At 43.0% G+C, this 16735-nt stretch overlaps 1 protein-coding gene across 5 annotated transcripts in view; it reads left to right on the top strand.

Moving 5' to 3' along the window:
- The first annotated feature begins 626 nt into the window (after positions 1-626).
- Positions 627-16735, top strand: part of srcap (Snf2-related CREBBP activator protein) — a 38151-nt gene continuing 22042 nt past the window's right edge. For 4 of the 5 annotated variants that reach the window (XM_061756177.1, XM_061756175.1, XM_061756176.1 and 1 more), the window contains exons 1-11: positions 627-849; positions 2176-2252; positions 3566-5874; positions 8977-9213; positions 10148-10474; positions 10835-11027; positions 13477-13646; positions 14723-14816; positions 15035-15124; positions 15602-15778; positions 15855-16066. In XM_061756177.1, coding sequence (XP_061612161.1) covers positions 3772-5874; positions 8977-9213; positions 10148-10474; positions 10835-11027; positions 13477-13646; positions 14723-14816; positions 15035-15124; positions 15602-15778; positions 15855-16066 — 3603 coding nt within the window. In that variant the 5' untranslated portion in view covers positions 627-849; positions 2176-2252; positions 3566-3771. The remainder of the gene's footprint in view (positions 850-2175; positions 2253-3565; positions 5875-8976; positions 9214-10147; positions 10475-10834; positions 11028-13476; positions 13647-14722; positions 14817-15034; positions 15125-15601; positions 15779-15854; positions 16067-16735) is intronic. The other variant, XM_061756174.1, reaches the window with a different exon arrangement.

The raw sequence follows: 16735 nt of genomic DNA, 5'->3' as shown, positions 1-16735 counted from the left end.
AATTGATAAGTAATGGAATAAATGTTATACTGTCTTCATAGAGATTAAAAATGTGTGTACATTTAGTCCATGGAGACAATTTGCTGTGAACTAGCGCAACAAGCCACATTATAGTTATGGTTCAGCTCAGAGGTCCATTATAACAGTGATGTGTAACTGCAACCTTATTTAATTATGTACACGTGCCCCTGTTAACACATTTTAAATGTGGAAAATTGTGGCATACAGATATTTAAAAGTACAACCATTATTCAATTTATGTTGAAAAGGGATTAGGTTAAAAAAATGCTTGCAATATCTGTTGAAAGTGAAGAAAATTTTGGGACAGATTTTCTGCTAAAATGAAACGCAATCCCATTTAGCAAGAAGTACACATAGTGCCACATAGTGACGCGGTGGGCCGGATCTTTTTTTCCTCCCGAAATAAAATTCAGTATAAACGCTATATTTATTTAAAGTACAGCATGTACATTAAGCATTACATAATTTAGTGTAAATCGTAGCTGAGCTCTGATTTTAAAGCCCTAATTCAACAGCAAACTCGCCGACATTTGAAGCGCCGCGCCGCTGCAGCTATCGCGAGAGTTGCGTGTGTTGTGTATTTTGCGAGGAGCCGCTCGGTTCCACCATTTCGCTGCGCTAAGTCTCCTCCCCGCGACCGCTACATTCTGCGCGGAAAGACACTCTCTCCCGGTCCGTATTTTAACTTCTTCATCGAGGCCGAGTGCTACCTCGTTGGGTACCGGGAGGCAGTTTGCACCGCCGCCATCACGGATTGAGGGCGATTTTACACGGATGACGACTCCTTCAGCGAGAATTTAGTAAAAGAAAACTGATCGGAAAATTCAGGTAGGTGGGAACTTAAGATGGCTGCTTTTGAAAGGGAGGGGGCCAGGAGGAAGTCATGAGAGGCTCGAGGGGAACTCTTGACTGACGACACAACACTAGCACACTGCTTGACGTCGCACCCGTGAATAGTTGTTTGAATTTAAAAGCAACTACGACCGGACACTAAATTGCTTCGTCTTGGTTTGAATCGGATCCCTAATAGAATGGTGAATATCTGAATAAACGAGATTTGAAGTGTTATGGATTTGTGGTCGCTGCTAAAGAGCCAACAGTCGGACAGAGCGAACCCCCCCTAATCGCCCCGTACAAAATTGCAAAATGTATATGAAATTTTATAACATAATTTTTATTTTCGCGTATGCCGTTAGGACAAGTAGGTGACGTGTGATTAAACGAAAAAATGAGCGGGTTTAATTTTCGCTAAAACATATTTGACCCCCCGTGTACTGACGTCACGAGTGATTGTCCCCCATCTGTAGTACATGCACAAGCGGCTTTTAATGGCACTTTTTCGGCTGCCGTGGCCCTTTTCAAAGCAACTTGTCACGTTTGAAAGCAATAAATGAAAGCATTACATAACCGCGGTGGGATTGCGGCGCCTGCGCGTCCCATGAACGCAGCCGACTAACTCATGGTAGCTTGCTAGTTAGCTGCCTAGTGCCACCCTAGCACTGTTGTTGTACGAGGCTCGCTAGCTCTTCAGCTAGCCGCGTTAGTCAAACCGGCATTGCGAAAACACCAAATTTAAGCCATCTGTTATGACGGAGAACGGGGATTTTCTTTGACTGTGTTTTCTTTCCTATATGAAACCACTGTTGCTCCGTGTCTGCTTTTCATACAAGCCACCAGTGCTCGTGTAATCACCGAGTCTAGATGGGAATTTGCTAAATGCAGATTCCAGTGGAGATGTCTTTGTAATTAAGCTTCGACAAGTGGTCGATGGTCTTTTTAAGAGGAACTCAAATGAATGTGTGGAGGCCAACACTTTCGCTCGCCGGTTTGTGGCGTGAGAGCGCGTGCTGCAGACGTCTTCCTGTGGGCGAATGCAGCAAACACAAGTTCACTCTTTTTTTTTTTTTTTTTTTTTTTTTTTAAACTGCTGCTGCAGGATGCACACTCCATACACACAACCTCAGTATACTGGAGCAGCAGCGAACTAGCCTGCTAGTCACTCACCTCGCACCTTGTGACATTTGAGATGAGATGACGCTTTACCAAGCTGTTCTCTCAATAACTTCTCACATCATGTTCATGCAGGTGAACAATAGGCTCGGAGCTAGTACCTTGCATGAATAAAGTTCTGTGTCTCTTTCTTTGCTTCCCAAGAACATGCGGAGGGGACCCTAATTTCAGCATCCTGGAAGTAGAAAGCACTGAGGACCTGTGTCTCACTCCACAGACAGGTGAGAAGCTGCTTGCTGTCAAATGTTGTTGTATGCAAATGTGATTGGATGTACGGTATTCCCCGCTACACTGCAGTTCGCCGTGCGCGTCCTCACCATATCACAGTTTTTCAAGCGATCGTTTATTTGGGGGACTTTACAGTATACAGGCAAGTCCAAATTTAGTGTTGCACACTTTCAGTTTAGTACACGTGCCTCAACATGTACATACTTAGGTGTATTTTAACACCAAGGAGAAGACACAGAGAATGTCCCCAACTAAACTTCAGGAGTAGTTGTTGTTCCCACAGAGGAAAGAATATATTCCAGTGAATATTGTTATATGCTCCGTACGTGTTAAAGTAGCAGTTGTTTGAACGTTTATCATTACTGTAACATCCAGCCTTATTTCCGTTACAGCGTCTGTGGAGTTGCGTATTAAAAGTTAGCATTAGCAGACTTTCGTTAGATGAGATTATATAGTTTGGTTGAACATTTGGTATACAATGTTTAATATGCTTTTGTTTCATGTGTCAGTTTTAGAGTAAACTTCAACTGGGAGTGACAAACAGTTCGAAGCCAGCACGCTTTGCCTCTTATTTGGACAACTGTGTGAACAACCGAGTGAGAACAGGTGCTAAGGAATACTTTAAAAAGTGTGCTTTAGTAAGCTTAAATGTGTTTAGAACATGTGAGAGGGGTACAACTAGGGCTAAATGAGTTGTTTTCTGATCAGAATCATGATTTCAGTCAGCACAAGTGCGTGATCCCCAAGGCTATGTTTTTGCAGGGTCTCAGGATGTGTTGTCCACTATTTTACACCTGCATGTCTTCCTACATCCATCCAAGCTCACCAATCAGAAGCGACATGCTACTTGTGGACAGCTCACGTTATTGCTAACCAATCAGTATTGACTTGCTCCTTGTGCTTTTAATGTGCTTTGAAATGGTTCAGTGGAAACCAGAGCAGAGTTAGGGGATGTAAACCCCATGAAACGAGGACATCGGTCATTTGGAAGTATTTCGGGTTTAGGGCTGCAGCAGTCAGAGAGGTCAAGATTTTGGGTTTCGCTGTATTTTATTGTATTGTATTTTTATTGTTTATGTATGTTCCGCTGTTCCAGATAAGTAAAAAATGTTCCGCAGAGGAAATTTTGTGCTCAAAGTTCTAACATACTGTTTATCGTACTGGAATATAAAAACGGTCTGCTGTAAAATACAAACTTCTGTCGTTCATATTGTTATTATGTGTCGTGTATTGTGTTGGTTCTGTTACTATACTTACTATGTTTTGTTTCCCTCGCTGAGTGGCCACTTTGTTTTTTAATCTCCAGGTGCAACGTGTGGCCACAGCAGCAGCGAGGAAGGGGAGGCGGCAGTGCGGCAGCGAGCCTCTCCGGCTGTGGATGTGCTGGGTGGCAAGCCCCAGGCCGCACACAATGTGTCTGGGGAGTCACATCGGCATGTCCCGCAGCCGGCCGCTGCTGCCACCCGCCCGCTCCCTCCCTTGCCAGAAAGCGTCCACTCTGCATTCCTGGTCATGGAGACAACTCCTCCGCTCCCAATTAGCGGCGATGCAAGCGTCCGCGTCTCACGGAGCGAGCGTGTCGCCCAAGTCGACGGCGTCAACTTGTCCCTTGATGAGGACTTCAGACCATGTGCCCCCCTCGCCTCACATCCACAAAACACTAGCGAGTTTCGAGGGTTGCAACGTGGCTTACATACTGTTACTAAAGAGACGAACCTTTCCAATTGCGAGACGCATCATATTCAGTTTCCTCAAGAAGGTGCTGGGATCGCGGTTGGTTTACAACACAACTCGGATATTGAAAGACACTTGGAATTTGACAGAAAACACACTAGTGGAACTGTTGCACCACAAGCTCAGCTCGGCTTCACGGGCTCATCCTTCTCAAACGCTAGAGAGCACAGAGCTACGGAGCATTCAAATCAAGCAGGCGCTCGCCAAGACTCGACACCGCTTGTGTCTGCTCCATCGAACTGCAGTGGACAAGTTAACCTGCCACGAGTTCTCAAAGAGGTCCAGCAGGATGTTGTGCATGTTAATGAGATGGCGGACGTGTCAAACAAAGCTGCTCTTCTCTCAGTTGAAACACTTGAGACTCCAAATGCAGGAGGACCTGGATCAGGTTCTCCACAGACGCCGGTGTTGTTCAACAACACAAGACACGCCCAATCGGGCTGTGTAATTGAGGAACCGAGCGACAGTTCCCCTAAGTCCTCCGCTCTCTGCTCGGTACTTGACTCGGGCCTGCTTGTGTCCTTGCAAGCTGAGGCAGAACCATCACAACCCATCACAACGGAGACGCCCATGATTACTGAACTGGTGCATTCCGCTGACTCGCAGGAGATTGTGGTTGTCAGCGAGGCGGCGCACCTGGGGGGCGGCTGGTCCAATGTGCACTTGAAGCAGAGTTACCTCCTACAGCGCGCCGATGGAAGCGTGTGCGAGGCCGCCATTGTCACCGAGCACACGCCGGCGGAGGCCAACATGAACTTGGACACGCAAAACGTGGAAGTGTACCAGTTCTGTGGTTTGGTGGAGGAGGTAGCCGAGGAGACTGTGTGCGTCAGCACCAGCGTGCAGATACCTCACTCTCCGGGATACGAGGTCAACTTGTTCAATGCTTTGTTGGACTCCTCAGAGGACCTTGAATCCAACTTAGAACCTTCTATCCCCACTATTAATGACCGTGACACGGTCATCATATCCCAGCAGGAAGACGATGCAGTCCAAGAACGGGTTTGTTCCAACAGCAGTGTCCACAGTCTCTCTGTAGCTGCAGTGGGGCAGCACCTTCTACTAGACACCAGCTCCAATCAGGTGTGTTTGCTGGAAGTGGACTCGTTCCGCATGGACCAGACTCTGACACAAGTCTCGACGCCTTGTCCGCAGGTGAGCGAGGACAGACGGGAAGCGGATGGACACACTACTCTCTCCTCGCTTGTATCGCCGGTAGATGCTGTTAAAAGTCAGCAAGTGAAAGCTTCTGTCGCCACGCAAGAGGCCCGTGTTTCTTCTCCTGCAGGAACCAAAGAACCTCCCTCTGAAGATCTATCCCAGCATGCCACTGTGTCCACAGGAGCCCAACCGGAGGCTTTTATTGCTCACCCTGCAGGGGGTATTAATCCAAAGCTGCTGATCATCCAACCAGGTCCAGTATCTCTCCTAAAACAGGCAACCTCACTCCTCAAGCAGAGCGTGCACTCGAAACCAGACGACAATCGGGGCACTCCATCGTCTGGCGAGTGCCTTGCTGTCGGTTCTTCACCTGCGGCCAAAAGTGGTCGCACAAACCAGGCAAAGCCAACCACCAGGCAGATTGCAACAGCTTCGCGTTGTAGCCAATCAGAGGCCTTAAACGTCATTAGACCTTCAAGCCCGACGCCTCCCGCCTTTGATGAGGATAGTGCCGTCACGCCACCGTCCTCCAGTGCCAAGGGCCTGGCGACACAGCATGACTCCCCCTTTGAGGATGAGGATGAGGACGACGATGAACACACGGGGGACGCCGAGGCCATGGACGCCGCTTCGGGACAAGTCAGCAGTGAAGAAGATGACAGTGACGAAGACGCGGAGAGACCAGACGGGGAATTGACCACTCCAAGCTCATCGCACAAGGTAAATGCATTTTTATCGAGCTGCTTGACTGCTGGCATCATGCCCTATACTCTCTTTAGTGTCCTCAATGTACCCCACTATGCATCTTAATGTAGTGAACAACCAATGGTCACTGAAACAAGTAATATATCCCATGATGCATTGCGCTGATGCAAGAAAGTGGCTGTCTGTTTTTAGGCACCATACAAATTCATGAGCTGTGGCACAAATATTTTTACAGCAACATGTAACACGGATGGACCAAGTGTTTTGTTTGTTTAAATGTAAAATACACTTAGCTTAAAACAATGTTATTTATAATGTATATTATTTGTTCAATTTATTACAGCGGGTCCACTAGCTGAAGTTGATGGGGTATGTTGTAATTATGCATAAGCAGTGTTCCAAAACTACTTTTCATTTGACAGATGAGTGAACTACAGTATATACAGTGGGTACGGAAAGTATTCAGACCCCTTGAAATTGTCACTCTTTTTTTATATTTTTTATATTTGCTAAAATCATTTAAGTTATTTTTTCCCCTCATTAATGTACACACAGCACCCTTTGTATCTTGGTCTCATCAGACCAGAGAATCTTATTGCTCACCATCTTGGAGTCCTTCAGGTGTTTTTTTAACAAACTCCATGTGGGCTTTCATGTGCCTTGCACTGAGGAGAGGCTTCCGTCGGGCCATAAAGCCCCGACTGGTGGAGGGCTGCAGTGATGGTTGACTTTCTAGAACTTTTTCCCATCTCCCGACAGCATCTCTGGAACTCAGCCACAGTGATCTTAGGGTTCTTCTTTACCTCTCTCACCAAGGCTCTTCTGCCCCAATTGCTCAGTTTGGCCGGACGGACAGCTCTCGGAAGGGTTCTGATCGTCCCAAACGTCTTCCATTTCAGGATTATGGAGGCCACTGTGCTCTTAGGAACCTTAAGTGAAGCAGAATATTTTTTTTGTAACCTTGTCCAGATCTGTGCCTTGCCACAATTCTGTCTCCGAGCTCTTCAGGCAGTTCCTTTGACCTCATGATTCTCTTTTGCTCTGACATGCACTGCGAGCTGTAAGGTCTTATATAGACAGGGGTGTGGCTTTCCTAGTCAAATCCAATCAGTATAATCAAAGTCAGCTGGACTCCAATGAAGGTGTACAACCATCTTAAGGATGATCAGAAGAAATGGACAGCACCCGACTTAAATATGAGTGTCACAGCAAAGGGTCTGAATACCTATGGCTGTGTGATATTTCAGTTTTTCTTTTTTAATAAATCATCAAAAATTTCAACAATTAGGTTTCTTTTCTGTCAATATGGGGTGCTGTGTTTACATTAACGAGGAAAAAAAATCAACTTAATTGATTTTAAGAAATGGCTACAATATAACAAAGAGTTAAAAATTGAAAACTTTCCATACCCACTGTATATGATCTACGATATATGAATCCCTATGTAGTCATTAAGGAGTAGGGAATGAGTGAATTATTCGGAACACAGCCTTTAACTATCTGCTTCTATCATGATGTTTTTTTCACACCTGTTGTTACTTCTACTGTTGAGGGCCACAGTCTTCTGCTGTGTGATTTTTATTTTATTTTCCCAAACAATTCCAGTCAATGTCAGGGCACATTAAGACGAACAAGCATTCACACTTACATTCACAGCCATGGACAACTTAGTATTCAGTGTCCCCAACATGTATGTTTTTGGGATATGGGAAGAAGCCAGAAAACCCACGCAAGCAGAAGTAGAGCATGCAAACTCAACATAGAAAGGCCGGAGCCCAGATTTGAATCCCGAACCTAGAGAACTGCGAGTCAAATGTGCTGAGCACTTTTACACTGTGCTGCCTAGTATCAAAATTAAATGTTACTGATTAATGGACCTTGGTGGAAGCACAACAAGACCACAGAGAAGTGCAATATTAAACCCGTTACAAGATACAGTCGTTATAGTTCTTAAGCGTCCTTGAGTCCCTTGAAAAGCCCTATACAAAATTGTGTTGTTATTATTATTATTATAATAAATAGATGTTTCATGCTAAATCGTGTGTTTTCACCAGTTTGGAGAGAGTAAGGTAGACAAACTGTTTCGAAAGGGAAAAGTGACCATTCAGAACTTTGGCGTATTCATCAACTTTCCTGAGTGAGGCACTCTACCTCATAACAGTAACTCTAGAACAGTGATTTTGAAATTGCGGTCCCCGGGCCTGTGGATGTCCGTGGGCCGTGTCCGTGTCGTTTAAAAAAAAGTATATACCTACTACATGTGGGGACTGCCGCACCAATAAAATAAACCTAAATACACCAGTTACAACGTCCTACCATAGCTTTGGGCCAATTAAAAGCTCTATTATTGACTTTTTGGGGGGCGTGGGGGTTAACGTCATTACAGGAATTAAGCCCTATTTTCAAGAACAAAATGTATATTTCTTCCAGAATAGTCTTATTTTTTCCAAAGAATAAAGGCATCTGTTCCTAATTAAAAGGTGTAATATTACAAGAATAATTTAAAAAATGTGCTTGTTAACATGACTTTACTCCCTTGTTAAACTTTGGATTCAATATCATAATATTGCAACTTTATTTTAGAAAAATACGACTTTATTCCTGTAAGATTGACTTTTTCTCGACCACATATGTCATTGTTCTTGCTAAGATTACAACTTTTTATTTTTGAAGAAATTCCTTTATGCTCCGAACATAATTTTACCCCTCTAAAAATATGAATAAAAAAACAAAACAAATTATTTGTCAAAAGGACAACTTTAATTCCAATAGCACAGGGATGCACATGGTAGTTATGTTTAATTGGCGTTAGGATCATGAGGGGTCCCTTGGAAAAATGTATCACCTGGGCTCAAAAAGTTTGAGAACCCGTGGTCTGTAGAGCATTTCATTCTGTTGACACATGCAGCGTTTGCTGTCCTCTACCTGCATGTTTATTTTTGTTTCATTTGTTTCTTTCATGAAAGTGCAAGTACAATACAACATTGTTTGGCAAATCCATAATAACTTGTTAATAAACACTTCTAATGATTGGAAATGAGCAATAAGAAGAAATGTTGCTTGAACTTGTGCCATTCTTCCACCCACTGTCTTCACCCGTCATCTTTGTCTTGGCAGTGGCTAGCAGACGGGGTATCACCCTCCACCTCCTCTTCCTCCTTCCTCGAATCATCACCTGGTGGTGACTGGGCCGGCTCCCGCCGTGACAAGTCGTCACCTCTGCGCGGGCCTCACGGCAAGTTTGTGTCTCCCACCTTGTTCGGGGGCTACACTTCGTCTTCTCCGCTCGATCAGTCCACTCCGCAGCGGCAGCGTGGCGAGCGGCGCTCTGACATGGCTGAGTTGGCCAAACACGTGAGTGGACCAGGCCAATTTACCATACACTCATTTGGCACTCTATCAGGTACAAAGTGTAATCTAATACTGTAAAAGATCATTTTCAGTTTGCTTGACTCTGTCTGAGAAATATAAATAAATATTTTTTTTTGTACTATAGTATTAAAATGAGTGTTTTTGTGAATATTGCTGCTCGGATGAATAATGAATACATCTATCCATCGAGCTGTCCATTTACGTATCTGTCCATCTATCCGTCTCTCCTCATACTGGGAGCTGTTTCTAACTTGATAATTTGATTAGCTTCAAAGTTGTCATTATGCATGTCAAAAGTCAACAAAATGTAGAGGTGCATGGTATATAAATATATACGTTGTCAACGTGTGTATATTTTTAGATGTGGCTCTGACAGTTATCATGAGTAATATAGTATGATGGTGATACAGTATAACTGTACAGCATATACAAGGTACTGTGCAAACCGTACCAAAATATTGATATACTGAATATACACGTGTACAGTAATGTAGTGGGCTGATTTACACCATATACATACAGTATGCGGTATAAATGAACAGTATAGCAAAGTCATGGAGTTGCACATATATACTTAAGTTGAGAATAACTACAAGAGTTAAAATTTTACTCAGTGTGATGCAGTTCACGTCTACAACCACAATAATAAACATTGTGATCTTAAGGTAGATATTCATGATAATGTAGATGGACCTAATGTTTTGGCTTTTGAATACAGCGATACCTTGACTTAGAAGTGCCCCAACTTCCATTTTTGTTAAAGTTCAAGCCGTCGCTTGGTTGTTCTTTTTCCTGCTTTGTGTGAACTAAAATTTGAGTTACAAGCAAGAAAATAAAATTTGTAAGTCAGGGTACCACTGTATTGCGCTGTTGCTGTCGCTCTTCTTGTGGCTGAATGTTTCTGGTTATCCCACAGGAGGCCGACATAGAGCACCGAAGCCTGGCGCTAAAGCGAGAGGGCTTCTGGTCCACCAAACGCCTCAACCGCCTGACTGAGCCGCCTCGGCCCAAAGTGCACTGGGACTACCTGTGCGAGGAGATGCAATGGCTGTCTGCAGACTTTGCCCAGGAGAGGCGGTGGAAGAGGGGCGTGGCCAGGAAGGTGGTCCGAATGGTGATGCGACACCATGAGGAAGTGAGGCAAAAAGAGGAAAAGGCCAAGAGAGACGAGCACGCAAAAATCAGGAGAGTCGCGTCCTCCATCGCCAAGGAAGTCCGAGCTTTTTGGAGCAGTGTGGAGAAGGTACGAAATGTCATTCAAAATTATTATTATTTATTTTTCTTCCACAAAGGTGGTCAGTTTGGTTTGGATCTGTACCCTTGCCAGCTCTCATCCGGACTGAACTGCCTGGTGGAACCAGAAAAAAATGTTGTATGATAATTTGGCAGCTGTGTTTCATGCGTGTCCATTTTTTGTCAACAGTGTATAGAAGAAATGTAAGAGTAACAGATACTGGATTAAAAAAAAAATAAAAAATTCATGTGAAATTTAATGCCACGAGCTTTAACAGAGCAAAATAGATCAAGGGGGGAAGAAATTAACAAAAAGGCCAGTGAATGGCAAAACCGTTAAGAATGCTTGTATCTTGTTTGTCCCGTGAAGGTGGTGCAGTATAAGCAGCATTCTCGGCTTGAAGAAAAGAGGAAGAAGGCTTTGGACCTCCAGCTGGACTTCATTGTCGGACAGACGGAGAAATACTCAGACCTCCTTAGTAAATCGTTGGCGCCAGCCAGCCGGCCTGAACCGGTCCCGTCGCCTTCCAAGATGTCTGCGCCCTCTGCCACCGATGAAGACGGTTAGAGCTGTTTGTCACATAAAAACAGGGCTGGGCGATAAATAGATTTTTATCAATTATGATTTTTATCGATTAATTTGAGTTTTCTGCTCAGAACAAGATTTTTGTGAAGAAAGAAAAAAGAAAAAAATAATTATGCACTAATAACATGGCTGCTAATAGAGAGGAGCTAGTTAACAAAATCTGTCAGTGTTGCCAACTTGACTTTTCCGACCCCTCTAGCGACTATTTTTCAAACCTAGAGACAAGAAAGGAGAGCCAGGTACAAGGTAATGGCACTGACCGTTGCCAGTTTAATGGTGCCCAGTTATGTTGCAAAAGCAGTGATTTAGCCACGTGTGCAAATATTTTGACCTGAGGTATGTGCTTTCAGGCCGCAAATATTTTGTCAAGGTCTCCTTGTCTCACCTGTACAACACTACATGAGAAAATATATTACTTAAAATCTGATCACCGATCCGTTCACAAGATGGAACAATGTGTCTATTTAAATGACCTGTTAATTTACTGCATATACTTTGCTTAATTGCTAAAAAAAAAAAAAAAAAATACAATAAATAATGTATCTTTGTTCATCTATTTATGCCAGTGAGGCATAGTGACAGACAGAACAAATGAATGGTCTTCTATTAGGAAGTACATACAGTAATTAATGTATCCACTTTTTATGACATTTTTGTTTGTTGGTGCACCGTGAGATATTTCAATTGTAAAATATGTGCCTTGGCTCCATAAAGGTTGGAAATCACTGCTCTAGTCAGGTCATGTATTCTAATCAGTCGGGTCAAACCACAACCGCACTAGCTTGCTAGGCTACATAACGTTTTGTTGCCTGCTTGCGAACCGTATCGTATTTAACGTACGTGAACATACCTTAAGCAAGCATTAAACGAACGTCCTCTCCTGTCCTCAGCACCGGTGACCACCAACACACGTTTTCCCCCCTTTTGTTCTTATAATACAGTCGGCGCGATCCACTCTTGTTGTACTCACCATGGTAACGAGTGTATCCGGTCGCGTTTGAGTTGACAAGATCAAGCCCAATGGTCGTTAAAAACGGGATGTGGTGGTATCGGAATACAGGAGTTTATGGTCGTAGTTTGACATGTTGCAATCGTGAAAGAGAAAATTTGTTTTGTAGTCTGATCTGTGCATTAAGTCTTGTCTGTCTTAGATGTGTTGTCTGTCCCACACTGCCGACGTTTATTTTTTATTTATTTATTTTAAAACTTTATTGGCCTTCAGATATTTACAGTATGACATCAAAAGACACACATTTTCATGTTTTAGTGTTCCAAATTCGCGGATCGGCAAATTATGACAAAGCTGAGCAGCCGATTAACATAAAATGCAAAGGCCGATCCGATCGGTGTAAAGTCTGTTTCCAGACATATTTTGACAAAAAGGACATGTCCCCCCAATAGGAACCTCTTATTATCGCACTATCTGTAAAGAAACAATACTCATTTCTGTATTTCTGTGGAAGTTAATGTAATTGCTTTTTCAATAAGCAGAGAAGAAATTTATTGAAGTGTGTGTGTGTCCCGCCCCCAAATCTTTGATTTTATTATATGGACATATCTCTCAGCCTTGCGCAAAGCCAAGTGTCTCTGTTCTCTGCGAAGCTAAATCGCCCACAGGGACGTTGCTATAGTTACACATCACTGCGACTTTGCGTAATGGAAGCAATGGCTGTTTAGTGTACTGTACCTCTTAGCACATGGTCATGATCGGAGTTCTTGTAATGTATCTTTAGCTGACAAAAGTGGCAGAACAGGCCCAGGACCAGTTCTCAGCTCATATTGGCATCAACTCAAATCCCATCCAACCTGTTTGACTGTGCCTCTGCTACTGCGCTATTACTCACGCGTCATTCCTGTTCAACTAGTGCAGCTTCACGTGACTCACACTGGATTGATGATTATGACCTGAGCTCAGACTGACTTTCAATGACTAACCCTGTCCATCCAAAGTGGTCTCAAAAGAATATCTGAATACAGTGAATCCCCACTTATCATGGGGCATATGGCCCACTCCCATCCGCAACAGGTGAAAATCTGTGATATAGAGAGCCCATATAAAAAAAAAGTTGAAAAAATAGTTTTACTTCTCCCACATGCTTTAAATACATTGTCACGTGCATACAGTAGTGGAAACAAAAACAACTGTTACTCGAATTTAGTTGGGGACCTTGTATGCCTCTTGTTCTTAGCCTTAATTGTGTGCCATCTCTTCCAGTAGACCTCAGTGCTGCCTAGCATGTTGTGACACAATGCGTTACCACACTAAGCCATACAACTCTAGATTCGGACTTGCCTGTATACTCTAAAAACCCATTAAAAGTGATTGCTTATAAGTCCGCTATATGGTGGAGGGCACGAATGATTAACCTTGATATAGCTTGGGAACACTATAGTGGCTAAATAAAAGGTGTGTGTCCCTCATGCAGACCAAGACTTTGAGCCTCCATGTGAGGAGGAGGACGACGAGGAGACCATCGAGGTGGAGGAGCAGCAGGATGGCAACGACGCCGAGAGCCACCGCAGGGAGATTGAACTTTTGAAGGAAGAGAGCGCGCTGCCCCTGGACCAACTGCTCAGTACACTGCAACGGACACAGGTATGCAACACACATCAATACCCACCATTTTTCATGTTCTAGTGTTCCAAAAAAATCTGTCTCTGACATACCAAAAATGAAATAAAAGCAAGTTTAAGATCTCTATGATGGTTGTGTCTTAGAGCAGGAATGGGCAAACTTTTGTGTTCAAGGGACATTTTTAAAAAATTGACAGATGGGCAGGTCATTTGCAGATGAAATGAAAAAAGAAAAAAAAGTAAAAAATATGGATGTAAAATAGTTAAATAAATCTTATTTATTTATAATCAACAGTTGTTTTCCAAAATAAATAAGTATTAAACATACAGTATTTGGTGACGTTAGGCTGAAACCTCCTATGTCCACATTTCAAATTTTTTCACAAATATATACTGGTCAGTCTCTATGTGCATGTTGTTATTTTTTTGTTCAAATTATTGACCAAGCTCAAGTGTTGAGAATGGCTCGCTGTCTTTGATGATGCAATGTTAATGGTTTAACAAACATGTTTTTCTTGATGATTTTGAGATACAAGGATTCCGCCCGACGGCAGCGATGTGTATAATTATTTATTTTGCAATTTTTAATTTACTTTTACTTTTTGTTCAATCAATTCACTAATTTAATGAGATAAATATATTAAAATAAAAAATACATTTTAGTTCCAATTTAATTGTTTCATTTATAATTAAACTATGAATAATCAAATCCATCCATCCATTTTGTGAGCCGCTTCTCCTCACTATGGTCGCGGGCGTGCTGGAGCCTATCCCAGCTATCATCGAGCAGATAATCAAATATTTAGCAAAATAAATGTTAACTGTGTAAAGGTTTATTTTAATATTTGTATTGTAGTTACAATAAATCAAACATATTCATTGAGATAAATGAATCCTAGATATTTGCAATAAGGAATAAATACCTTTTTAATTCACCAATTTTAGTGGAAAAAAGGCTAAGTTAATGACATAAATACTACAGAATTTAAGCTGTATTTGGCCTGTGGGCTATACCTTGCCCACCCCTGCTGAAGATGAATTAATCACCCATTGAGTGCTTTAGTTGCTCCTTAATAACTGAACGATGGGGTTGTGCAGGACTCCGCCGTCTCTGATGAAGAATGCTCCCATGAATCGTCCTCATCAGCAGAGCAAGAGGAAGATGGAGAGTTTGCTGCCAATGAAGAGGATGGTGAGATTACTTTCAATGTTGACCTCATCCTTTATTTTTCCTACATTGTGGAAAGTTTGTCAATTCAAAAACAAAAAGTGCTACATAAAGCCCGACATGTAGTGAAAATAAGTTTTACATGGCAATATTTCGCATTTCTGTACTGGTAATGTGCCATCATCAACTTTCAATAATCCACTGGTAGTAGTGTTGATTGTCCTTGTTTGTGTGGTTTCCAGCTGCAGATGAAGAGGACACTATCGCTGCACAGGAAAAGGTGGAGGGAGATGTGGATCATGCAGAAGAACTGGATGACTTGGCCAAAGAGGGTGTGTTTACTTTTCTTTCTACTTGCCTCAGCTCCTTCTGTGTTTGTATTTAATCAGACCAAGGCTTCTAAAATTAATTGGGTGCAGAAACCCCTTACAAGGGACACATTTTTCCAAGGAACCCCTCTTAATCCTTACACCAATTAAACATAACTACCATGTGTGTTGCTAAATGCCGTAGGAATTAAATGGTTGCCCATTTGTGAAGAAAGCAGCAAGGTATGTTCTTTTTAAAATGATACATCTTAATTTATTGTGAATTATTTTGTGGACACCCAAGAAGGGAAGTGGAATACTGTGCAAGCGCTCTTGCCTTTATTCTGTCCTTGCACTGTTTTTAAATTGTGCTAAATAAGACCAATCAAAGCTACGGCTCTTGGAAACCTGGGGGTCCGCGGACCCCAGTTCGATAAGCATTAAAATAGCCATTCAGTGTCTGCTTTTACATGGCTGAGATGCTCTCTTCTTTCCCTGAAGGAGACATGAGCATGGAGGAGCTCATAGAGAAGTACAAAGGAGCGTACACCTCTAATGCCGAGGAGCCCTCTGCCTCTGGCTCCAAGGTAAGCTCAGAATGGGAGGCGTCTGGCGATGAGGAGGAGGAGGACAGTGATGAAGATGAGAGTGACGTGGAAAGCAATAGTTCCTCCTCAGGTATTGACTAGGTTCTTTGCAAGAATCAACCGACAGCATTGTGACTCGTTGATGATAACCGAGTATGTCTTGTCAGTGTCTCCAGGGGAAAGCGAAGAGGAGGAGAACAGTGAGAATGATGAAAGTGAGGAGGAGGATGACGGTGCAGATGAAGGAATGGAGGTCTTGCTCAAGGAGGGAGACCACAGCCCATCTTCGTCAGGCTCGCGACCAAAGAAAGAGATCAGCCACATAGCAGCCACTGCTGAGAGCCTGCAGCCTAAAGGCTACACGTTGGCCACGACCAAGGTTAACTTATGCTCCTCAACTCTGCTGCACCACTCCCACTTTTATTCATTAATACAGAAACCAGGAGACGTCATGAGCAGGTTCTATCGCACCGTGTCTTGCATAACTCTCACCTGTACGCAGAGCGACACGACTGAACTGGCCAATCTCAAACAAATGATTGATTTATGATTTAACCTGGCACTTTGATTGGGCATTAACCTCTGCGCTGCCACCATTGCATAGCGTCATAGAACCCCACACACTGGGCAAAGCCATTCACTAACGATTTGACATTTGGAATCACAGCCAAAGCTCATTGTACACATACAATTAAACTAATAAATCTTACCTGTAGCTTCTCTGTGTACCTGATCCCCGGTGTTCACCAAACCAGGACTGATTCGGACAGGGCATGGTTCGTTAAAGCGCACCTGTGTTTTTGGCCGACTGTCGGCCACTAGTTTAGCTGAGATTTCAAAATTTGAATCCCAGGTGAACGGCATCGTAACATTGCAGATCTCACGGCCAATCAAAAATGTCTTGTCACATCATCTTTTCCAACAAAAATATGTTTCTGGGAATGACGCAAAAGCCAATATTAGTCATTCGAACTGCTGTAAGTGCTAGAGGACTTTTTACACAATTGTTTAAAAAAAAAAAAAAAAAAAAAAAATTACTGGCATTACC

This window comes from Phyllopteryx taeniolatus, chromosome 19, assembly GCF_024500385.1.
Source record: "Phyllopteryx taeniolatus isolate TA_2022b chromosome 19, UOR_Ptae_1.2, whole genome shotgun sequence".
Classification (NCBI taxonomy): domain Eukaryota; kingdom Metazoa; phylum Chordata; class Actinopteri; order Syngnathiformes; family Syngnathidae; genus Phyllopteryx; species Phyllopteryx taeniolatus.
Note: the sequence above shows the minus strand (reverse complement) of the source record. Positions and strands in the feature narration are given on the sequence as shown.